The 20681-nt window shown below is 39.4% G+C and overlaps 1 protein-coding gene across 2 annotated transcripts in view; it reads right to left on the bottom strand.

The window, feature by feature from the left end:
• Nucleotides 1–741: 741 nt before the first annotated feature.
• Nucleotides 742–20681, bottom strand: part of tubgcp3 (tubulin gamma complex component 3) — a 41014-nt gene continuing 21074 nt past the window's right edge. Inside the window, exons 12-23 of one of the 2 annotated variants that reach the window (XM_030069613.1) lie at nt 18739–18849; nt 17383–17491; nt 14900–15089; nt 13835–13970; nt 9980–10048; nt 9700–9835; nt 9282–9370; nt 7951–8082; nt 7636–7776; nt 6708–6824; nt 4805–4934; nt 742–3910 (exon numbers count right to left, since the gene is read on the bottom strand). In XM_030069613.1, the coding sequence (XP_029925473.1) occupies nt 3822–3910; nt 4805–4934; nt 6708–6824; nt 7636–7776; nt 7951–8082; nt 9282–9370; nt 9700–9835; nt 9980–10048; nt 13835–13970; nt 14900–15089; nt 17383–17491; nt 18739–18849 (1449 nt within the window). In that variant the 3' untranslated portion in view covers nt 742–3821. The remainder of the gene's footprint in view (nt 3911–4804; nt 4935–6707; nt 6825–7635; nt 7777–7950; nt 8083–9281; nt 9371–9699; nt 9836–9979; nt 10049–13834; nt 13971–14899; nt 15090–17382; nt 17492–18738; nt 18850–20681) is intronic. The other variant, XM_030069605.1, reaches the window with a different exon arrangement.

Below are 20681 nucleotides of genomic sequence, written 5' to 3'. Positions count from 1 at the left end.
CCAGTAAAACTACATGAGACTTATTTGCATGAGTAATGTCTTATGTATATGTCATCACATGTTCTCTATGGGTGGTGACATCACCTGCCACCAAAGACCAGATGCCCTACCTTTTACCATTAGAGGGCAGGCTTCACACAGATTTTGGTTTGGGGTTTAGTTATCCTTTAAAGAGACTGTCCTCAACCAAAGAATGACCTCACAGGTCACTAGTACAGCAACTTATTATGACAGTTACAGTTACATTTTAAAGTTAAGCGGCCTCTACCAATCATGTAAATAACAACAATGTGGAGTGTCGGGAAATGAGGTGATGTGCCGTAGTATAACAAAATATAACACACAAAATCCACATAAGTTGGTGGCTCCTGCAGTGGATGGATCTTTTGGTGGCAACAGAAAAATAAAATTTCAAACAGACAAATGGAACAACAGGCTAATCCCTGAGTAAGCTGCAAGAAGCTCATCTTTAATGGCAGATGATGTTGTTGGCCAAATTTTTTTCAGAAGGTATTTGCATTATTTTTCTAGTGTTCACTGTTTCTCCAAGAATTGTCTTCTTTTGGGAAAGGCCTCTGAAACATTTAGACATGGGATCTTGGGAAACTACAACTGTTTTGTAATGAAATTCCTAAACGGGTTAGTAGCTCTTAAAGACTAAATGTGTGTGGAGAAAGGGACTAGCATTTCTAGTGGAAGTATTTGTTGGGGAAAACAAAACTAGACACACACACAGACCGCTATTTTAAAAAAAGGTTAATTTATTAAAGAATTGACAGGATGGTTTGTTTCCATATATTCTATACATATGTGCTATACAATGGTGAGGACACAGAGACAGCATTAAGTGAGAATCCCAGCGTAGGACTGCCGACCCAAGTTCAGTTTTGTTTTTAACGTGCTGTTTCACTTTGGTAGAGCAGTTTCTGTTAGCACTCGTGCTTCTACATGAGTTCATGAGTGGTCAGAAACCAGTTACCTGCTCTGGTGACCACAGGCAGCACCAATTTGTTTCATTAAAAAAGGAAGTCTCTTAATCAAACTTGTGACACCACTAGACACAAGTTTGAGTATATCCAAGTTACAATATGTTATTCTGTGCACTGGGTTTACACAGTGGCTCCCATGGGAAAAATGTTGGAGGTTTTCTACTCCCACTGCAAAGTGAAAATATTCTACATACGTGAAGCTTAGCTTCAAACGGCAATTCTGCAGAACAATAAACAATCATGTCACTGAATAGCTTTTCCTGAAATGGCAGACAGAAAAATTATGTGGACAAATTTTCCTCTAATTTCACTAAGCACCTAAAATGATGAGGAAATAAAAAAGATGTTTGATAGAGACACCAGAGCGTGAGTTAAATCAGCCATAGGATTGCATTGTCTTTGATCTCGAGACAGCATTTCAAACTGGCCCCTGATCCAGGAGGGCCTAGTTGTCTTTGATCGTCAATGCTTTTCATGCTGCGTTCAGGTCATATGGGAATAATTGGATGGCTTTGTGGTTAGAAGCAAGAAAATCTAGACTGAATTGCTATAGTTGAAGTTTTTTGTAAACTTTGGTTGCTAGGATTTTAATTTATTTCAAATGAATCTATCATTCCCTACAAGGACAGGCTTTTCCTTGTTGGGGACATTCAGAATACAGGCCAAGTTCCCAAGCAGAATTCACAATCTGACAGCTGAGGTGGTTAGTATTTGCTAGTAGGAAGCTCAAATCTAAGATCTCTCTCATATGACATGAATGCAGAATTAGTTACAGTGATGCAGCTGCAATACGAAACCACAGTACAACCTAGCCAAACTATCACTGACTTGTCTGAGCTTGACCTTTATGCCTTGACAAGAATGGACCATGGGCAAACAGGTTGGCTACATTTCTCAATTGTTGCCATTTCGGTTCAATTTCTTTTGGAAAATGCTTGCGTTTGCATCTCTTTTTGTGATCTGAACATAATTAGTCTCATATGAGTCTTTGATCAAGGTGGCCTCAGTCAGAAACAACTACAGTCAGGTTTGATTTAGGCTTAGATATTTTTGGGTTGGGCTTACATGTTCAGGCCAGTGTCGAGGTAAATCTGTTTAATGCACTGATGATCTACTACTATAATACCTTTGATCTTACCTTTAAAATTTAAAAAGGGACAATGCACCTCAGTACAGAATCCAAAGGTTACTGTCATCTTCACCATCGTAATCTACTTTTGGGAGCACAGACAGATGTTCATGTGTGACTACAAGGAAAAAGTACACTGGCAAGACAAACAACTCAAAAGCTTTACAGTGTCATACACTATTCTGAATCAATCAATTATCATATCTTAGTTAAACGGTTGCTTTCCTCTTTTTCGACTTCAAACAAACTTGCCAGGACAATAGCTACAACTCTGCAAAGGTGGACTTTCAGTTGGAGAAATATTTATAATATTTCAAGAATCATGTCTCCTCCAATGGTTTACACGAAGACCACAGTTCACGACGTGTAACATTTTGTTGGGAGAGTCATCTGTGGAGCGAGTAGGTAAACAGAGGAAGACCATACATAAATAATACAAAAATCCCTCCACAAAATTCTTTACATCAGCCATCATTCAGTCAACGTGATGCCTGAGTCTGGAGTGTTTGCACAGTCCAGAAGCCCAACATCTCATTACAGTTCATGACTCTCTCATTTCTACCTACGTGAAGACACATCGGTAGATTGGTAAGACACAAAACAAAACTGGTTGATAAAATTAACAAACCATCTTAATTCAGATATTTATATACGGATGTAAACAAAGCAAAAGGGTAACTTGGGGTGGAAGTTTGTACAATATAAAATTTTTAAGAGTTTGATTTTAATGTGTGTAGGGGACATTTCCTAAGGAGACGGGTAGCAACAACTAGGGTTAGACAGATGTATTGGTTTGCTGATACTGGCCAATAAACAGTTCAATTTTTTTTTTTTTTTTTGAAAAACGTGTGTTGAGTTAACTCTGAAAAAATTCATTAGTCAAAGAATTCTTGTTCAAATTTCATAGTTCAGGAACGCCATTTCAGAAGCTTTTCTGTTCTGACGAGTAAAATTCTGGGGAACACATGGAAAACCTGTCTTTTTTATTTTTAATCAAGAAAATTATCAAATTTAAACATGTTAAATGCCAGCAGAAAATACTGGCTATCTTCAGCAAAAACTACTGGCCCTCAAAAACCCATATCGGTCGAACCCTAGTGAGGAGATGCAAAGCTACAGGCCTGTGTGTTTCATGTGTAGAGGAACATATATATACTGTATATATACATACATACATTTGTACATATATGTACATACATATGTGTGCGCTTTCATAAGTATGTTGGGACTGGTAATTTGGCAACCACACTGAGAAAAAAGGCTTGTTTCTTCTCTTATTTCATTAAAATGTAAGGCATGCCATGGAAGGTAGCACTGGTTGACATGGGGAGCTCAGTTCAAAACGATCAGACAGCAGCTTTTAAAAATTCCTTCAACTCGGCTGGACTCGGACAACCTTCGCAAAACTATTTCATATCATTCTTGCTGTGGTTTGTATTCTCTGAGATACATCTTCAAGTCACAACAAAGTCTGAACGGTTTACTCTACTGTGACACCATCACATAGCAAGGTTTAGACTCTGATGACCTACAGGATTTCAAGGCCATCGCCGGCTCTCTGTTGTGATGTCATCACTTGGTGAGCTCGCTCTAGCCTCCAAGGCATGACATCATTTCCACACAAAGCGCCTCTGGACTGTCGTCTGCCCCCCACATACTGTGATGTTGTGCCTCATCCTCCTGATCGATGGAAGTTCCGCTAGTCATCGTTCTAATGGTGTCAGATGTTGGATGATCGTCGCCCCCTGGTGGCGCCCAGCGAGGCTCGCAGCCTCGGCTCTCTGGCCCTGTAGTGGATTCGCAAAAAGAAAATGTATTGATACAGCATCAAATCAATTATAAAATGCTTAGAAAAAAAAGGAGTTTAATAATAATAACTGAGGATGACCTTTGACATGAATAAGGAACCCCATACCAACTTAATAAAATACCCCAGGGGTGGGGAATATATTAATATTATATCAATATTACATTGATATCATGGTATGAGACTAAATATTGCCTGGGATTTTGGATATTGTAATATGGTGATATGGCATAAGTGTTGTCATTTCCTAGTTTCAAGGGCTGCATTGCAGTAATGGGATGCAATTTTCTGAAATTAATACACTCTTTTAGCTCTTCTGCTATTTGCCTCAACCTGCTTGTTCGTCATATCCACATTACTAATGACTGTTTATCAAAAATATGAAAGCACCAGTTGTCATACCTGCAATATCACCACAATATGGATAGATATATTTAATCAAAAATATTGTGATATTTGATTCCGTCCAAATCACCAAGCACAATAATAAAATGCAACTCAAGGACAATTCCATTGTGATTGGAGTTTTTGTTTATTTCCTGCATTCCTTACTGATTTACATCATTATAAGTCATTTTCCACTGGTTTTACACATTGTGATATATTTGCTGTTTTGCCTTCATCTTGGTTCTTTGTTGTCCTTCTCAAATTATAGGTCAGGACCAAAAATGGGTCATGGCTTCTGATGCTCTATTTGAACTAAATACTTCCACAGGAGAAGGACCTGTAATTGTGATTATTAAAAATCATAGTGGTCATTTATCATAATTTTACAGTCCATTATTATACGCAGTGGATACTTAACAGGACGTAATCCAGTTCAAATAGGAATGTAACCATGCTGGGTCCCAGAGAAGGACTATTTAGTTTGCTCTGAATCTTGTGCTGAATATTTTTTTTTTTCAAAGCCACACCTGTAGTGCTCATTGAAGTCCAGTCTGAAGCTGAGGAAACGCAGACTCTCATCTGAACTGGTCGTCAGCAAAACCAGGAACTGCTGTACAATGCTCTGTGAGGAGGAGGGGAGGGAGGGAGTTTGCACATATAAAGGGACTTAAAAATAAATAAAAAAATCTTCCCACACTGAAGCAAGATGATCAAAAACTGGTTCTTGGGATGGAAAACCAGTTAAAACAAGGGATTTAATCATTTAGCGTTATTCTTGAATACTACCTTCATCACCCACCAAGATTGGAGAGTTCCTGAAAGTCAATAACTGTAATAAAATGGACTGTTCCTACTAGTATAACGTAACACTAGTGAGACCAACCAGCTGTAGTGAAAGTATCTTGATTTGTTAGAGCTAGCGCTGCAACAGTATGAGCTCAAATGTTTTCCTAGCTAACACTGCTTTCGAGCTCATTAGCTAAAAAACTTACATGGAGTCTTGTCGTAGTAGAGCTGAAGTGGGAAACCTCATGACTGACGCCATCTAGCTAAAGCAAATGGCAGCATTTGCTAGCCCTCACCTCCGATATAATCCTTGGCGTGCCTTGCAAGTATGCTGTTTTTTGGTGTTTTATTTTATCATTTACTAAAGACAATGCATGCTAGCACAGAATATCAGGTGCATTTTAAGAGGTAATCAAATGGGGTGGAAGGAATGAAAAAAATGAGGTTGTGTTCTGATTGGATTGCTCCACTCTTACATGTGAAAATAAGTTTTTAATCCTCAGCCACAATGCTTGCTTGAGTCAGAAAAAACAACCAACAGGTGTCTTTGCATAGAATGAAATTTAGATATCTATTTTCATCATGATGTCTACAACCAGACAGTAAAAAACTTTGTAATCAGAACTTGCACATTTTAGTGTAACATCCCATGAGGTTGAAGGGTTTTCATTACCGCCCCTCCACCCACCCACCCACTCTCTCTGCTCCCCAACTCTGACAGTAGCTGTTTGGCTGCTTTAACCAGAGTGGGAATTATGATTCATTTGGAAGATTCAGTTCATTTTGGTCAGTTCATCAAAATGATTCATTCACTAGTTTGTTCAGTGGTCCTGCGTGAGTGCTGTGTCGCTCCTGAACACTGAGTCACTCAGTGAGCAAGTAACCAAACTAAACACACCTGATCCTCAGCATATTCAGCCTCCATTCTCTTGTTCACTGAAAGGCACTGATTCAGTGAAGGAGGGTTCAAGAATTCAAAACAAAGTGACTCAGCTATCTTACCCATTAGTTCAATCCCAGTCGTATTGAAAAGATGTTGAAACTGCTGCTTCCCACTCACACAAATTTGGAAATTATGCGAAGATAACTCATTTTGTGAACTGGGACTTCTTGTACAGATTTATTTGCATGAAAAAAACAAAAACAAAACAAAAACATACAAAAAAAACTCATTTCACTTTCTTGCTCAAATTGTACCTCTTCCTGGACATTGGGTTGAAAACAAAACCGGACATTTGGGTGTGCTTGTTGTTAAACTAAAAAATGGCCCAGTGCACTGAGGGGATAATGAGTTCTTTAGTTCAATGGTAGCTGCAGCCTCGCTGGCTGAGTTAGCTCTGTTTTGAATCAGGCTGCTTCACTGAATCATCAAATCCCGTCCGGTGAATAAGAGAATCAAGGCACTGTGTCAGCCTTACCAGGGAAAAAAACAGACAGCGTCCCCTGGATGCATCGACGGTGAGATTACTGCCTCCTTTCGGATTTCAATGCGTCAGGGACATAGGATGTGTACCATTCAAAATTACTACTATCCCTTTGTAAAATTTCCCATTCAAGCAAATGCAAATTAATAATTACCATCTTGAGGCTGATGGGGCTGATACAGTACCTGATAGAAGTGGGTGAGGATGCGGAGTTGGGAGCGCATCTTTGGTATGGTTTCCTGGAACTCCTGGATCCTCTTCTTCTCCTCTGCTTCCTGTTCGGCTGTCACTCCCCACTCGCCCTACGTTCAGAGACAGAAAGACAAACTGGTTTGTCTCACTGGCTGTTGACAGTCAAATCTGATCAGTTCACCGGTTCACGCTCTACAGGGTGTCTGCAGCTATCACAGTTATAGTTAATATGTTTTGAGACCTTTTAATGACTTTTTAAAGCAAACATTTAAGGCTGATTTGTGGACAAATTATCCTTTTCTTATTCAAATAAGCTTAGCAAGTAAGTATAAAGTTAAGTAATGATTGAGTACATAAATACATTTTTAGCTTTGAATATGGTGGGTTATTTACCATTACTTTTTTCATTCATAACTTGGTACATTAGATACATCAGAAATGTTGACTGAGGCCCAAGAACTCATTTTGACCAAAACAACAACAACAACAACAAAAAAAAACAGATGGATAATTAAATGAGATGAAATGTTTGGTGAAATTAAGACATCATAAGTTCAAATTTACTTTTAACGCCTGATATTCATAAAACTGGACTGAGGACATTTTTAGACTTTTTCAAGGACCTGCAGACACGCGTCTAAGTGGGCATGATGACTTGTCCATGAGTTGTGAAAATCAAACGTGGTGATCGTGCCAACTGGATCAGGAGGCAAGAGATTAAAGTTGTAACTCATCACATACTACAAGATTTAATAGAGAACACCACAAACAGGCACTGATGTGCTCTGACTGGAAAGTCCCTTGTGCGGCCAAAGGGTGGCCTAAACATTGTGTAGACATTCTGCCCATGCCGTTGTTTTGGTCATTGAGCTTTGCATGCTGCTGAAACCTCCCACTCTCTACCTCCATCTCCTGCCCTACCTCCTCCTCTCTTTGCTTCTTCTTCTCCTCAAACTGCAGGCGAAGACTGAGCTCTTCCAGTGCAGAGCGGTACAGGGAGTCCTGGGCACTCTGAAACTCGATGATCTGATCAAATATGGCCCTCAGCTGGTTCAGGAGAGACTGAACAAACACAGAAATAAAGAACAACAGAGAGAGGAAGACAGAGAGTGAAAGGGATTGTGAGAAAGTGTGGAAATAAGGGGGGAAGATCAACTTTATAAGGAAACACTTCAATGGACAATTTCAACCTGACAAGTCCACAAAATTAGCCTGTGCATATGAGTGTGCATATACCCTGCTGTTATTGTCCAGCAGGCATCTAGAGATGATGGTATCCAGGAAGACGTCGTGGGCAGCAATGATATGGTCGAGGTCCTGAGCCTGCTGCACTTTGTTCCACAACTCATCCCAGGAGCACTCCAGCACCTACACACACGTACACACAATTAGGCAATGCTAAATGAGACTCTGCTATTCTTGATGTGTAGACACCAGTGTTGATTTTGACAACCAATTTTGATATATTTTTACCCTTTTGACAAAAATCATTTAAAATTTTAGTCATGTTTTAGTTATTTGATTTTGTTAGCCTTAGTCTAGGTTTTGCCATTATTTACATTGGATGAACCTCTCTGGGACCAGTTCTGGGTTTGATCCAAATTTTTGCATCAGATATTGGAGTGGTGTTACTGATCCATGCACTGATACACTATAGACGTGCACACACACACACTGCTGCCTGTAGTATTTCTACAATATTTCTGCAGTTAATCTACTGCTACTACTTTCACAGCAGACTGTTAGCCAGGCTGTAGCTAGTGAACACAGAGGTCTTCTTCTTTGGCAGTGCCTCCCTGAATGCATTGTGCTGATTATGGTATAGCGCCACCATGGTGGGTGCCGGTATTGCGAGGGAAATGTACTTATTAGTAGCTGGTAATGCATCGCTGTGCATTTAATTTGTTCAAGTTTTTCAACAACATTGAAGGAGTTGCCACTGCAACTTGCACTCCTACACCTGTTGCCATGTGAAGCCGCTTAACATAAAGTTAAAATGCTTTGGAATACATTTAAACTTTATGCATTTTTGTGTGTTTTTGGATTAAGAAGTTTTGTGTGGTTTACTACAGCCTACTCTAACTTTGCACATAACACCAAGATCTATAAAAATAATGATAATCATCATCATCATCATCATCATCATCATGAAAAACGTGTCATATCAGACTGGTACTTGGTATCGTCCGAAACCCAAAGCCCAGAAATCGGAATCGGATCGGAATTGGAAAGCAGCACCAAAAAAAGTGGATCAGTGCATCCCTACTTGAAGAGCACATCACTGAACACCTGCTGAGTGCATTACACTTTTAACCTTTCACTTTACTTTGCCCAACTGCATTTCCCCAGCAGGTCTGGGGATTTGAACCAGCAACCTTCTGATAGCAAGCCAGCCTCTTGAACTCCTAGACTTCTTCAACCCAATATATCATCATGTTGAATTTAAGCAGTAAAAGCTGTCATGCACTGCTGCATCTATTGGATGGAGTAGATCAACTCTGAGAGTATTACACTGATGTCAGTGATTATATGGCCTGTGGTAGTGATAGTGCTGCAGGTAGTCTGACCTCGAAGGTGATGTAGTACTGCATCTGGTGGATGAAGTGGACCATCTCCGAGGCCAGGATGTGACACTGATGCAGCACGCCTGATAATTCTGTTGGGAGAAAAAAAAAAAAAAAAGATAAAAATAAATAAATAAATAATACTACAAGAGGTAATATTATTGAAGGGTACTTTTAAGTTTCACCAAAGTCTAAGAAAATGTCAATGTCAGTTGGAATGGAATGTTAAGACAAATTTTGCAAGTGAAATAAACCTGGAAATATGAACTACTGTACCTGATTTTCCAGAGTATGGCTCTATGTTTTTACCTTTTGAGCTTTCAGGAGCCAGACATCTTGTTTTCACTGTAACATTATAGAGGATCTAACAACATGGCAGTGGTGGAGCATAGCTGATATCTGTGTGTGTGTTTTTATCTACCAGGCATGGTCTTGAGCAGCTTGGCGTTGCACATCTGTCCTTTCCAGATGTCGGTAAGTGTGTACTCCATCCTTTTCGCCCTCCACAGGAAGTTAAACACCCGCAGGTAGTGGCCCATACACTCGCGTGTAAACACCTGGAACGCACATACACACAGATCAACACTGAGATATGAACACACAGGCCACTCACATGCCTCTTCACCAGTAGATAAATGCTATACAGTTTGATTTATTTTACATCGTGCGTGCGTGAGTGTGTGTGTGTGTGTATGTATTACTGTAGCAATAGGTCCATCCACATGGTAGTCCAGACTGAAGACATCCCAGCCTGTATCACCAGGAGACACCTGGAGGTAACAAAAACACAGTTGCCAAAAAAATGAGAACACAATGAAGTCAGATTAGCAAAAGAAATGACCTTTTAAACCAGAACAGCAATAAAACATCTTCAGCCAATCAAATCAAAGTTCTAAGAGAAAAGGGGGCAGAATATTCAGTCAGTATGAGATGCTAATCTGTGCTTCCTTGCCACATGACCAACCTTTCCTCAAAGCTCAAAGTGTCATGCAAATCTATTCATAACTTTTTGAGATATCCCGCTAACAAACAAACAGACAGACAAAATGAGGTGAAACATAACACTCATCCAACTCCACTAGTGAAGGTAAAAATGTGCTATAATCCATGATAAACTCAGCTTGTGGTCTACAGCATGGTAAAACAAACAAACAAACAAACAAACAAAACTATTCACACTATAAGCTGCTGCCAACTAGTTTGAATTTCTGACTAGCATGCTTTATGAACTAGCATGCCTTATGAACAGTGCATCACCCAGAATTAGCCACATTAGTCCTGAACTGCTGATCTCTGGTGTCTATTCAGAATGTGCAGAATTTTCATTTATATTTGTGTGGTGTATTTTGGGTGGCTCAATGGTTTAGTACAGTTGCCCCACAGCAAGGAGGATCCTAGTTCTCCCAAATGTAAAAACCTGGCTGTTATTTTCACACCTTCAGGTTAGTTGACAGATCGGTGCAGTTTGTATGCCACAGTGAGTTTTTGCTAGTGCTGATTTTTATTGGCCTTTACCATGAACACAAGAGGCCAGGAAATGGTTCTTTAGAATTTCAAAAAGCTCAAAAAAATCTATCATACATTTACTCCAAACAATTCTTGCAGCATAAACCAAGTATTCTGAAGGCTACCCAGACTCCAAAAGACCATTATTTACCGTATGTCTTTTTATGTACTCCTTGCAACTATGCACCTGTAGGTTTTATAGCTGTAAATACAGCTCAGTGCGTATTCAAGTACAATTTAGTCCAAAAACAGATGACTATTTTAGAAACCAAGTCGTACAGAGATATTTTTAGCTACAACAGCAGAACTGAGAGAAATATATCAGGTTCAGTTTTGTGTGTACCTGGTATTGCTAATGTTGTGGGGACATAAATCTGTTTACAGTCACGTTGTGGGGACTCGCCTCCCTTATGGGGACAAAAAGCAAGTCCCCATAAGTGAAAATCATTAATTTTAGGGTGAAGACTTGATTTAAAGCTAAGATAACTTTAGGGTTAGGTTAAGGTTAGGGTTAAGGTTAGGATTAGGCAGGTAGTGGTTAGGGTTAAGGTTAGGATAAATCTCCAGGAAATGAATGTAAGTCAATGTAATGTCCCCTGAAGTGATGGAAACCAGCTTGTGTGTGTGTGTGTGTGTGTGTGTGTGTGTGTGTGTGTGTGTGTGTGTGTGTGTGTGTGTGGGTGTGTGTGTGTGTGTGTGTGTGTGTGTGTGGGTGGGGGGTGGGGGGCTAACCCTAACCTGCCATTTGGTAGAAAAACACTGGCAGAAAACACTGGTGGGAATTCATTTCATGCAGGACATATATCCAAATCAATTAATTGACTCTGAAATTAGCTACTGCTATTTTTTCACCTGTCTGTTGATGTGTGGGGCATTCTCACTTGTTCAGATAAGTCAAATTGATAGGTAAACTAATGAGAAAAGTGCTTTACTAACACTGTTGTTGTATGAGGAGGAGAAGTTGGAATCTTGATGCATTCAGAGGAACAGCAGATTCGTCAAACCAGTAGAGGTTTAACACTTACGGACGATCTGTAGAATTTTGTGGAATGTTGCATTTATGTTGTTGTTTATTGTTGGAGATTTTTCATGGTTTACTGAAAATTAAAACATCCAAAACAAAGGTCATGCTGGTTAATTCAGCAGCAGAATTTCCCATGTATCATAAGTTGGTTTGGCTGTAGAGAGAACGCTGTCACACTTTACATCATAATTGCTATTATGAGATCAGTACAAAAAGGTGCATCTGGTGAGGTTTCAAAGTCATTTGCAAGGAAGTCTCAGGTACCTGTGCAATTATGGGACGGAGAAGAAAACTTCAGTCAGAACGAGGTGAGCTGAAGTCTTTGGAATGTCTTGCATTTGTAGTTTGGTGCAAGTTTGTCCAAGTTGTTCACAATTTTAATATCAAAAATTATTTGTTTTTTCCCCCAAAATATTTAGTCCCCCCCTCATTTTTTTTTTTTTTGTCTCTACAGTGAACTGAGTATGCAGTTGTACTTATCAGCTGAAATCTGATATTTTTTGTTCATGCAATCACTTCACAGGTGCTGAAACAGTAAAGTACTTGCTCTGTGAAATCCCAGCAGCCTGGGATACCCTGCCTGTGTATCCTGGTCCTCAGCTTCTTACATCTACATCAAGTATTGCTGTTTATGATGTGAATGGGGCAAATGCAAACCTCAGTTATGCAGGTTACATCCTCCCAAACACCTGCAAATTGCCGCATATGCCTGAAGAGTCACAAAACCGTAAAACACTCAGAGGGACTAGGCATTCTGCCTTGCAGACCAAACAAGAAAGGCTCACAGAGAAGTACAGGAAACTGAAGATGAAAATCGAAGCTCAGGAGGACGCAGCAAGCAAAATGACTACATACTTCAGCTCTCCACTGAGAGAAGAATACCTCGGGGAGGAGTACAAAAAAATGATGGAAAAGATTAGAGCTGAGGAGGAAGCAGACACAAACTCAGGACAAAGTGTGGAGACAGCAGGACTACATACAGAGGCTGCCCTCAACCATGAAACACCTCCACCATCATGGCAGGATGACCTGGAGACAACCCTTGTAACGCCAGCTGAAGGAGAAGCAGATGTAATTGCATTTCTCCTGAAAATGTGATGAAGCCGACAACTGCTGAAGGCATTTTCATTGTGGCTTTTAAATAAACCTTTGAAGCAGAATTTGTAAAGTGTTTCTCTGACTGAATTTGTGCTGCATATTGGACCAGATCCTCAGTGTGGATCTCAAGCTATGGAAGTTGTAAGAGTTTGTGACAACATTCATGTTGGCTTGCAGAAGAAATATCGCAATTTGGGAGACTCCTTCCCTATAGCGCCACCAACAGATGTGTTACAAATAGCACACTTGTTTGAAACAATCAAGATATAAGGAGGTAAATACTGCATTTTTGGGTGCAACATACAATTGTTTGGTTTTGAAACACTTGCACTGTGCTGCACAATATGTTTGGAGCAATTCTGTGGTAATTTTTGCCCTTTTGAAACTCAAAAGAACCAGATCTCAGTAGTGATGATCACTCTTTTAAGGACATCATTTTCCAGAATTTTTCAAACTAGTGAGGTAAATAAAACTGTGGCTGTTATACGGCACAGGTTGCCCTTTAAACTCACTTTTAGAGAGCCATTTAAGAATTCACATGTGCCAGAAAAACTTTTGATTTGTGAGAACAAGGAAGTTGATGTGTGTTCAAGACCAATGTTTTGGTGCCTCCATGTGGCAAAAATAAAAACTGAGGTTGAACACAGCTGGTCTCTTGACAGCTTGACTCTACTGTAAATGTAAGAAAAAATAATTACATAATTTTGACCACATATATATTTTTCAGAACTGCATATTTTTCTAGCCTAAGTTCACTGGTATAATGCTGCATTCGCTAACCAACTTATGACACGTATGAACTGTTATAGTTTATATAGCAAATCTAAAAGATCATTTGGCCCCATCTAGGATAGCAAGTATCAACAGTGGAGCACAAACACACACACACACACACACACACACACACACACACACACACACACGTTACCTCCAGCAAGCGCACATCGAGCCTCTTGAGGATCTCTGCGTTGTCGTACTGGGCGTTGGTGGCTCTGACTGCCGTCTCTAAAATGCCAGTCAGGTTGTGTTGGTACAAAGTGGTGGCGGGGCGGGCTAACTCCGGTCTGGGACAGGTCAGAGAGGATTAGGTGAAACTTTATTGCTGGTAGGGATCAACCAATTATCAGTTCCAGATGATTATTGGGAGTTGATAGTCTGCATTTTTCAATAACTGATATCATATTTTTGATTTACATGATGGTCAATATGAAAACCACTCAGATGCAGAACAAAAGCAAGGGCCTGGGCAACATTGCATGTAATAATAATAACATGGTTACAATTTTCATCTTCCTTTTCACTGGATTCATATTTTATCTAGTTTTACATAAAGATAAAATTACTAATTTGCAGTGTGTTGCCCTCACTTAATTGCCTTAGACAGAAGGGTTAAAATGTCAGTAGGTTTTACTGGATTTATTCAGTTTTATTCAAAATCTTATGAAAGGCACCTGAAGGTAGCCTAATTTAAACATAAGAAATCTGATGTCAATCCATCATCACTGACCTGACCATTAAATATATTATTTTAATAATTTTCTGGTCATTTTCATTTTGCTTGTTTTAAATAATTTGATCATTTTTTTGTTTTTACAAAATGTAATTGTCTTGAATTTATTATTATTGTCACCATCATCATTAGTTTTGTTATTATTTTGCAAATTTTGCTAAGTAAGTTTAAGTTTTTTATTCTCCATTTTTTTCCTCAAATAATAATAATTGTAACTGGTGTTTGTAATACTATAAATTTGGACACTGCAGTTTTGCAATTTACTGCAAAGTCAATCCCCAATTTATTGATGCCAACAATCACAGCCACCAGCCAGTCACAAGTGCTCTAACAACATTCATAAAATGTACTCAAAATTCTGCCTTTCGCAGGTCCATCAGATGCCTGATTAAGGAGTGGCGGTCTCACTGATGTGTGTGTGTGTGTGTGTGTGTGTGTGTGTGTGTGTGTGTGTGTGTGTGTGTGTGTGTGTGTTGGACTCACTTGAGCAGGTCCATGAGGTGCCTGATGAAGTCGCCCTGGCCCAGTAGCAGGTATCTCCTCATGGCCTGCAGATGCTCCAGCAGCAGGTAGTTGCGGTTGAGAACATCCAGCAGGTACTTACTGGTGTCAAAGTAGGCGGCATCGATCTTCCCCTGAAATCCCCCCTCCAGGTCTGACAGCAGCTCTGCAGCTACGTTTGAACATACAGAGGAGAAGCTTCTTACTTGGTTTGACGTGTGTGTGTGATGTATGCTGCTGATTAGACAAAGAAGATGAGGGTGATGATGAAGACGAGTCCCTGCCTGGCCTTACCCACCACACTGCTAATCAGCAAACCTGGGTGAATTCTCTGCGTCTCTAGCGTTTTCAAAGAAACCCCTGGACATACAAAAGTGACTGAACAACTGCAGGATTCTTGAGTGTATGTTAATCATGATTTTTCTCTCTAAAGGTTTAGATCACAACTCTCTCACATGATTCTTACTTTTTCAGCAAAAATATTTATTGCTGTCTTTGATGCTCAAGTAAAAAAGTGTCTCTAGTAAGTAAGTGTCTTATTTTATTTTAGAGCACATATAGTGCGTACGGCGATACACTGTGCAACATTTGCATTACTGAGGTTTGTTTGCTCTGGTTGCTGGGATTTTGTCATGTGGTTTGTTTATCCTTGACTGCAAACTCACATTGGATCTGCAGTGCTGTGATGATGCCAAAGCATTGCTTGTAAATTATGACTCCTTGTATATCATTGTTGGGTTTAAACCCAAAAAGTTCCCTTTCAGTATGAGCACGACATCACTCTCGCCATTGCAATTTTCCTCAGTGTCGCTATTCTTATTTGTTTGTTTCGCTTGAAAACTTGGCTCCAACTCTTCCAAATAGGCTGGCTAAGTTTCTGACTGCCTTTTCCCAGCTTGTTCTATATGTGCTCTTTCGGGTTACTATGGCAACAGAGTGAGGAAGAGAAATAAGAAAATATTGAGTTGTATGCGTGAATGTTGAATTGATAGAATGTTTTGCTTTACACTATGTTTGTGTAATTGATACAGCAGTTGGGATTGGTCCAAAGCACAGCAGTCAACAAGTGATGGCAGTGTGCCAAATCCATAGGGAAACAGGAGCGAGTGAACTGTTGTTATTTAGAAATGAGGTCACACAGATGTTTGAATTCAGATCATGTTTTTTTTTTATGATTAATAGTGTAGCCATGGACTGAACACAACATTGTGCTTAAAAACTGAAACCTAAAACTTGAGTGTCTAACCACCACTGATCTCTACAAAGGTTACTGGCAGGTGCCACTGACTCTGCAGTCCCGGGAACTAACAGCTTTTCATACACCATGGGGTCTGTTTCAGTTCACTGTAACACCATTTGGATTGCACAGCGTCCCAGTGACATTCCAAACATGCATGTATCATTGGGTTTTTCTGATTTGACTTAATGCACGAAGTGGGGTCTTCAATCACAACAGGGAGAGAGGCCTCGCTTACTTTATTCATTGTAATATTACATTATCGACAAACAAACACACAGACAAGAGCAGATGCTGTCCAGCCCCACAGTGCCAAGCAAGCTGTGCTGCATTAGCTGTCGCTGTAGATCTAACCACATCATTCACAGTGTATTATCAAGTCGACGAGATCCACTCTACTACTCAGCTATGCTCTGATAGGTTAGCTGTCAGCATGATAGTAGCCTGATGACTATTATGACTACACAAAATGTGTAGCGGCAAAAACAAAATTGGTTTGCAGTTCAATCTGTTAAGTGAATTTCTGCCCGAACAAATGTGGTTTGGCTTGGGATGCACGTGGACTGTAAATCTACTGAAAAATTTTTCCTAGGTCCAACAACACTTCTGGACAGCTGGACAAAGAACTGAAGATGCTGGAAAGAATGAGCAGACAGAGAGTGAAACAGAACTATAACCCTCAGCACATAAAAGCTAAAGAACAGGCACTTTTAAAATTAAGTCCTGAAGTGGAATCAATAGAATATGGCTAAATATACCTCCTTCCTTTCCATAAGCAAGAGGATAGAAGGACAAGGCCAAAGAGCGGTAAGAGCATCGATCACTGACCGTCTAGTAGTCCATATCAATACAGCCATATCAATACAATGATGAGTTAGAGACTGGCGGCAATACAAATCGAGCATCTGGGAAGTTAAAGTGTGAGGAAAAGAAAATGGATTCTTGTGGCTCAGTTATAATTAGGGTGCTTGATTCAGCAAGAACAAAACTAAACTCCCTAACTTATCATCATCTTAATAAAATCAAGAGTAGCATGCTTGGCAAATCGAGAACACATTCAAATAACCTCATACTTAATGATAAATCATTGTTCTTTGATGCACATTTTGGCGTTGTGCAAATGAAGCTAGCAATAACATTCAAACCTTCTGATATTGTGCACACTAAATACTATGTCTCTTTTGGTATGATTTGTATTTTTAAAAATATTTAAGTTATATACACCTACCATCTTTGGGTGTGTCTGTGGACTTAGATGCTGGTGTGATTTTGCCTGGCGGCGTTCTGTCATGGCAAACCTGATGCAGGAAGTTGATGGATTTACCAATCAGCAGGACCTACAGCAGGGGAGGGATGAAAGAAAATGATGGTGACCCAAACTTACCCTGTTGAACTCTATGTCAAATTCATCAGCACTCACAGATAACTGTCTTGGTTCAACTCCTGTGGTGTTTGCAATGAAATGTGTAGCACTGTTGATTTTAGTCATATACTTTAGTCATTTACTATATTTTGCCACTCTTGCAGCTTTAAATGATTTGTAGACTGTAAAGGACTCCACCGGTGACTTTGAATATGTGGCCCATTTTCTACACTTTCCCCACATTTCACATGGCTACAAACCATTTAACAAATCATTTGTGGGTACTAAAGATTTCATAACACACAATGAAAATCCCTTCATTTTCAAATGTTTGGTTGAAAAATACAGCTTACAATGCTCTGCTTTAGTAAAAAGTTGTCGCCAGTCAGTGTGCGACATTACCGATGGCCCAGGGCTGGGCAGGCAAATTGATTGGCAAGTGATGGCCGATCAAAGTCATGGGTAAGTCCCTTTAAACATGGTCTTTCCCATCCTAGCATCATTCATCCATTGCTCATTGTCATGGGGAACAATGTGTGTGAACATGTGTACAAAAACAAATGCCACAATGTTTTTCTGTCACTGTTCTATTTTGATGTGTACATTTCTGCAGATCTCTCAGTTGTGTCTCAGTTATTGACACAAGAGTTTATTATCAAGGTCATCCATTATCACTGATATATTATTATCATAAATTCTGTTCTCCTGAGAGTTGTCTCTCTAAAGCAAATGTTTCCCAGGGGACTATTTTCCAGCAGAGGGACTGTTTCACTTGCCCAATTTCAGGTAATCAAAACACAACAGTGCTGCTGCTTTAAGGAAAACTAATGTGGGGGACTTTATTACTGTGATGGCATGGGCTAATGCAGCCCAAAAACCTTTTTTGTGTACAACCATACAAAGTTGCTGATTATGTTTAGATAAAAACTGATTTGCATCTCAAAGGGCAGGCCTACAAAGTCTAGCAGAATTACGAGTAATCTTATGAGCACAAATCTAAACTGAAAATTTTCAGTTTATTCTTACTGTGAACTTGTAAATTTTGTAATTGTTCAGATAAAATGTACAATTTTATGAAAAAATGTTCACACAACAGATTGTGGTAAAGATCTGTGTGAGTGGTTTTGTGTATTGTGTATTGTATGAATGAACTGAATGAATGAAGAAATCCCTGACCTGTTGTGTGTATGTGTATGTGTGCGTGTGTGTGTGTGTGCACACCTTGCGAGCCTGGTCCATGGTGATAAATGAGGGGATCATGGACTTCCTGAGGGAGTATTTGTCGTGCCACAGACGGTCCGTCTTTACATTGGGGTCCGATGCTACGAAGAACTGTATAACAAACACAATTTAATGATCCCCCGCTGGGAAAATGCAGTGCAGCGGCAGAGAATAATAGAATCATAACAAAGACAAAAAAGGATATAAATAAGAATTGAGCAAGAGAGGTGGTGTCAAACATTAACCAGGCAACCAGTCCACTCTAAGATTCAGTGTGGTCCACCTCTGATATGATGTTTATGATGCAGTTTGTTATTTATTGTGGAGCAGATCAATATTACACTGGTCGTCTATGGGAAGACATTAACCTAATTCCTCTTCTGTGAGTTATCATTTGTCCCATTCACTTTAAGTGTCCATTTACATCAACTGGCAGCAGGTTCACTCTGGGCTCTGTAATAGGCAAACTGAAGGCTACTCTACTTCCCTCAGTCAGTGTTTCAGTGTGTGTACACTGATACATCACTGAACTGACTCCAACAGGTTGCTTGACTATAAATCTATTTCTGCATCCCATTTCCACACAGCCTTTCAGCTACAAGAGCTCTTCAGAAAAAGGTCACTGTAAAAAACATAGCCAAGGTTGCAATGCAAAGGTATTTTAATTTTCCATTTTAATAGACTGACAGAGATGAGTATCCTTTTATCACTATCACTTTACGTGTAGTAATAGCAGCAATATAAGAGGTAGTAGTAGACATAGTAGATGAACTGGTAGTACTAGTAGCAGTAGCCATTAGTAGTGGTAGTCTAAGTAGTAGTAACAGCAGTAGAGGTAGAATTATTAGTGTGTGTGTCAGGAAACACCGTGCCATTTCAACATGGTGTTTATTCCATATCTCAGCATCGGCTGTATCAAGTCAAATATCTATATAATCTAGATGTCAAATACAGGCAGTTCTGATCATACCTCCAAGTATCCAAAAGTTTTCAGTTACCCAAAAGCTGAACATGTCTGCTATGAAGCAGTTGCAGGCATTTGAGATCCATGTCTCTGCAATGAGCATTACGGGCTTAAATCACCTTTAAGTTTCATCACGATATGATATTATACTGATTCTTTGGACAATGATGTGTCATTTGCTGATATCACAAATTCAGCCATGATACAATATTGTTTCAGTTCAATTCAGGGGCTTACAATTGATATGAGACAATATCATTATGTCCATTTAATGCAATCAGTTACATTACAATGCCTGGTGCTAGCACTGTTTGAACATTTAGGGAGGCAGTGTGCGTGGATGGAAATGGTGACTATACATGTCATGGGAATTTCAAAATATACGTCCAAGATGGTGATATGGATCGATATTATATTGTATTGTTAATCATTAGATTAATGTATCGATCAAGATCAACGTATCATTATACCCCTAATCAGCATATGCAACCAAAGAATGTCTCAATGATGATGTTAGCATTAGCAAATTGAACTGTTTTCATAAAAAAAAAAAAAAAAAAAAAAAAAACATTTCTACAAAACATTTCCACTCTGAGGACCGTTTTCATTGACCAAAAGCAAATATCTATATAATATGGTTAGATAATAAAGGCAGTTCTTAGCTCTGGCTCATATCTCTGGGCTAGAGCTCACTTAGTTCTGTGAGGTACAATTTTTCTGGCCAGTTAGAACTCAATAACCTGGAAAAACCTGTAATTTTAATATTTCATACCCCAGCGGTGGTAAACGCCATGCTCAGAATAAAATGTGTGTTGTATGAGCTAAAATACTGTAACCACTGGTAGACTTATAAAGGCTGAGTTAAATGGCTAAGTACCCAAACCAGATGTGATTTTCTGCATGAGGACATTTCAAAAATGGCTGCTAACATTTCCAGTGATTTGGAAAAGGGAAATATAAATAACATTATGCATTATCT

Source organism: Myripristis murdjan, chromosome 2 (assembly GCF_902150065.1).
Source record: "Myripristis murdjan chromosome 2, fMyrMur1.1, whole genome shotgun sequence".
NCBI classification, from domain to species: Eukaryota; Metazoa; Chordata; class Actinopteri; order Holocentriformes; family Holocentridae; genus Myripristis; species Myripristis murdjan.
This window is presented reverse-complemented; position numbering and strand designations above follow the sequence as displayed.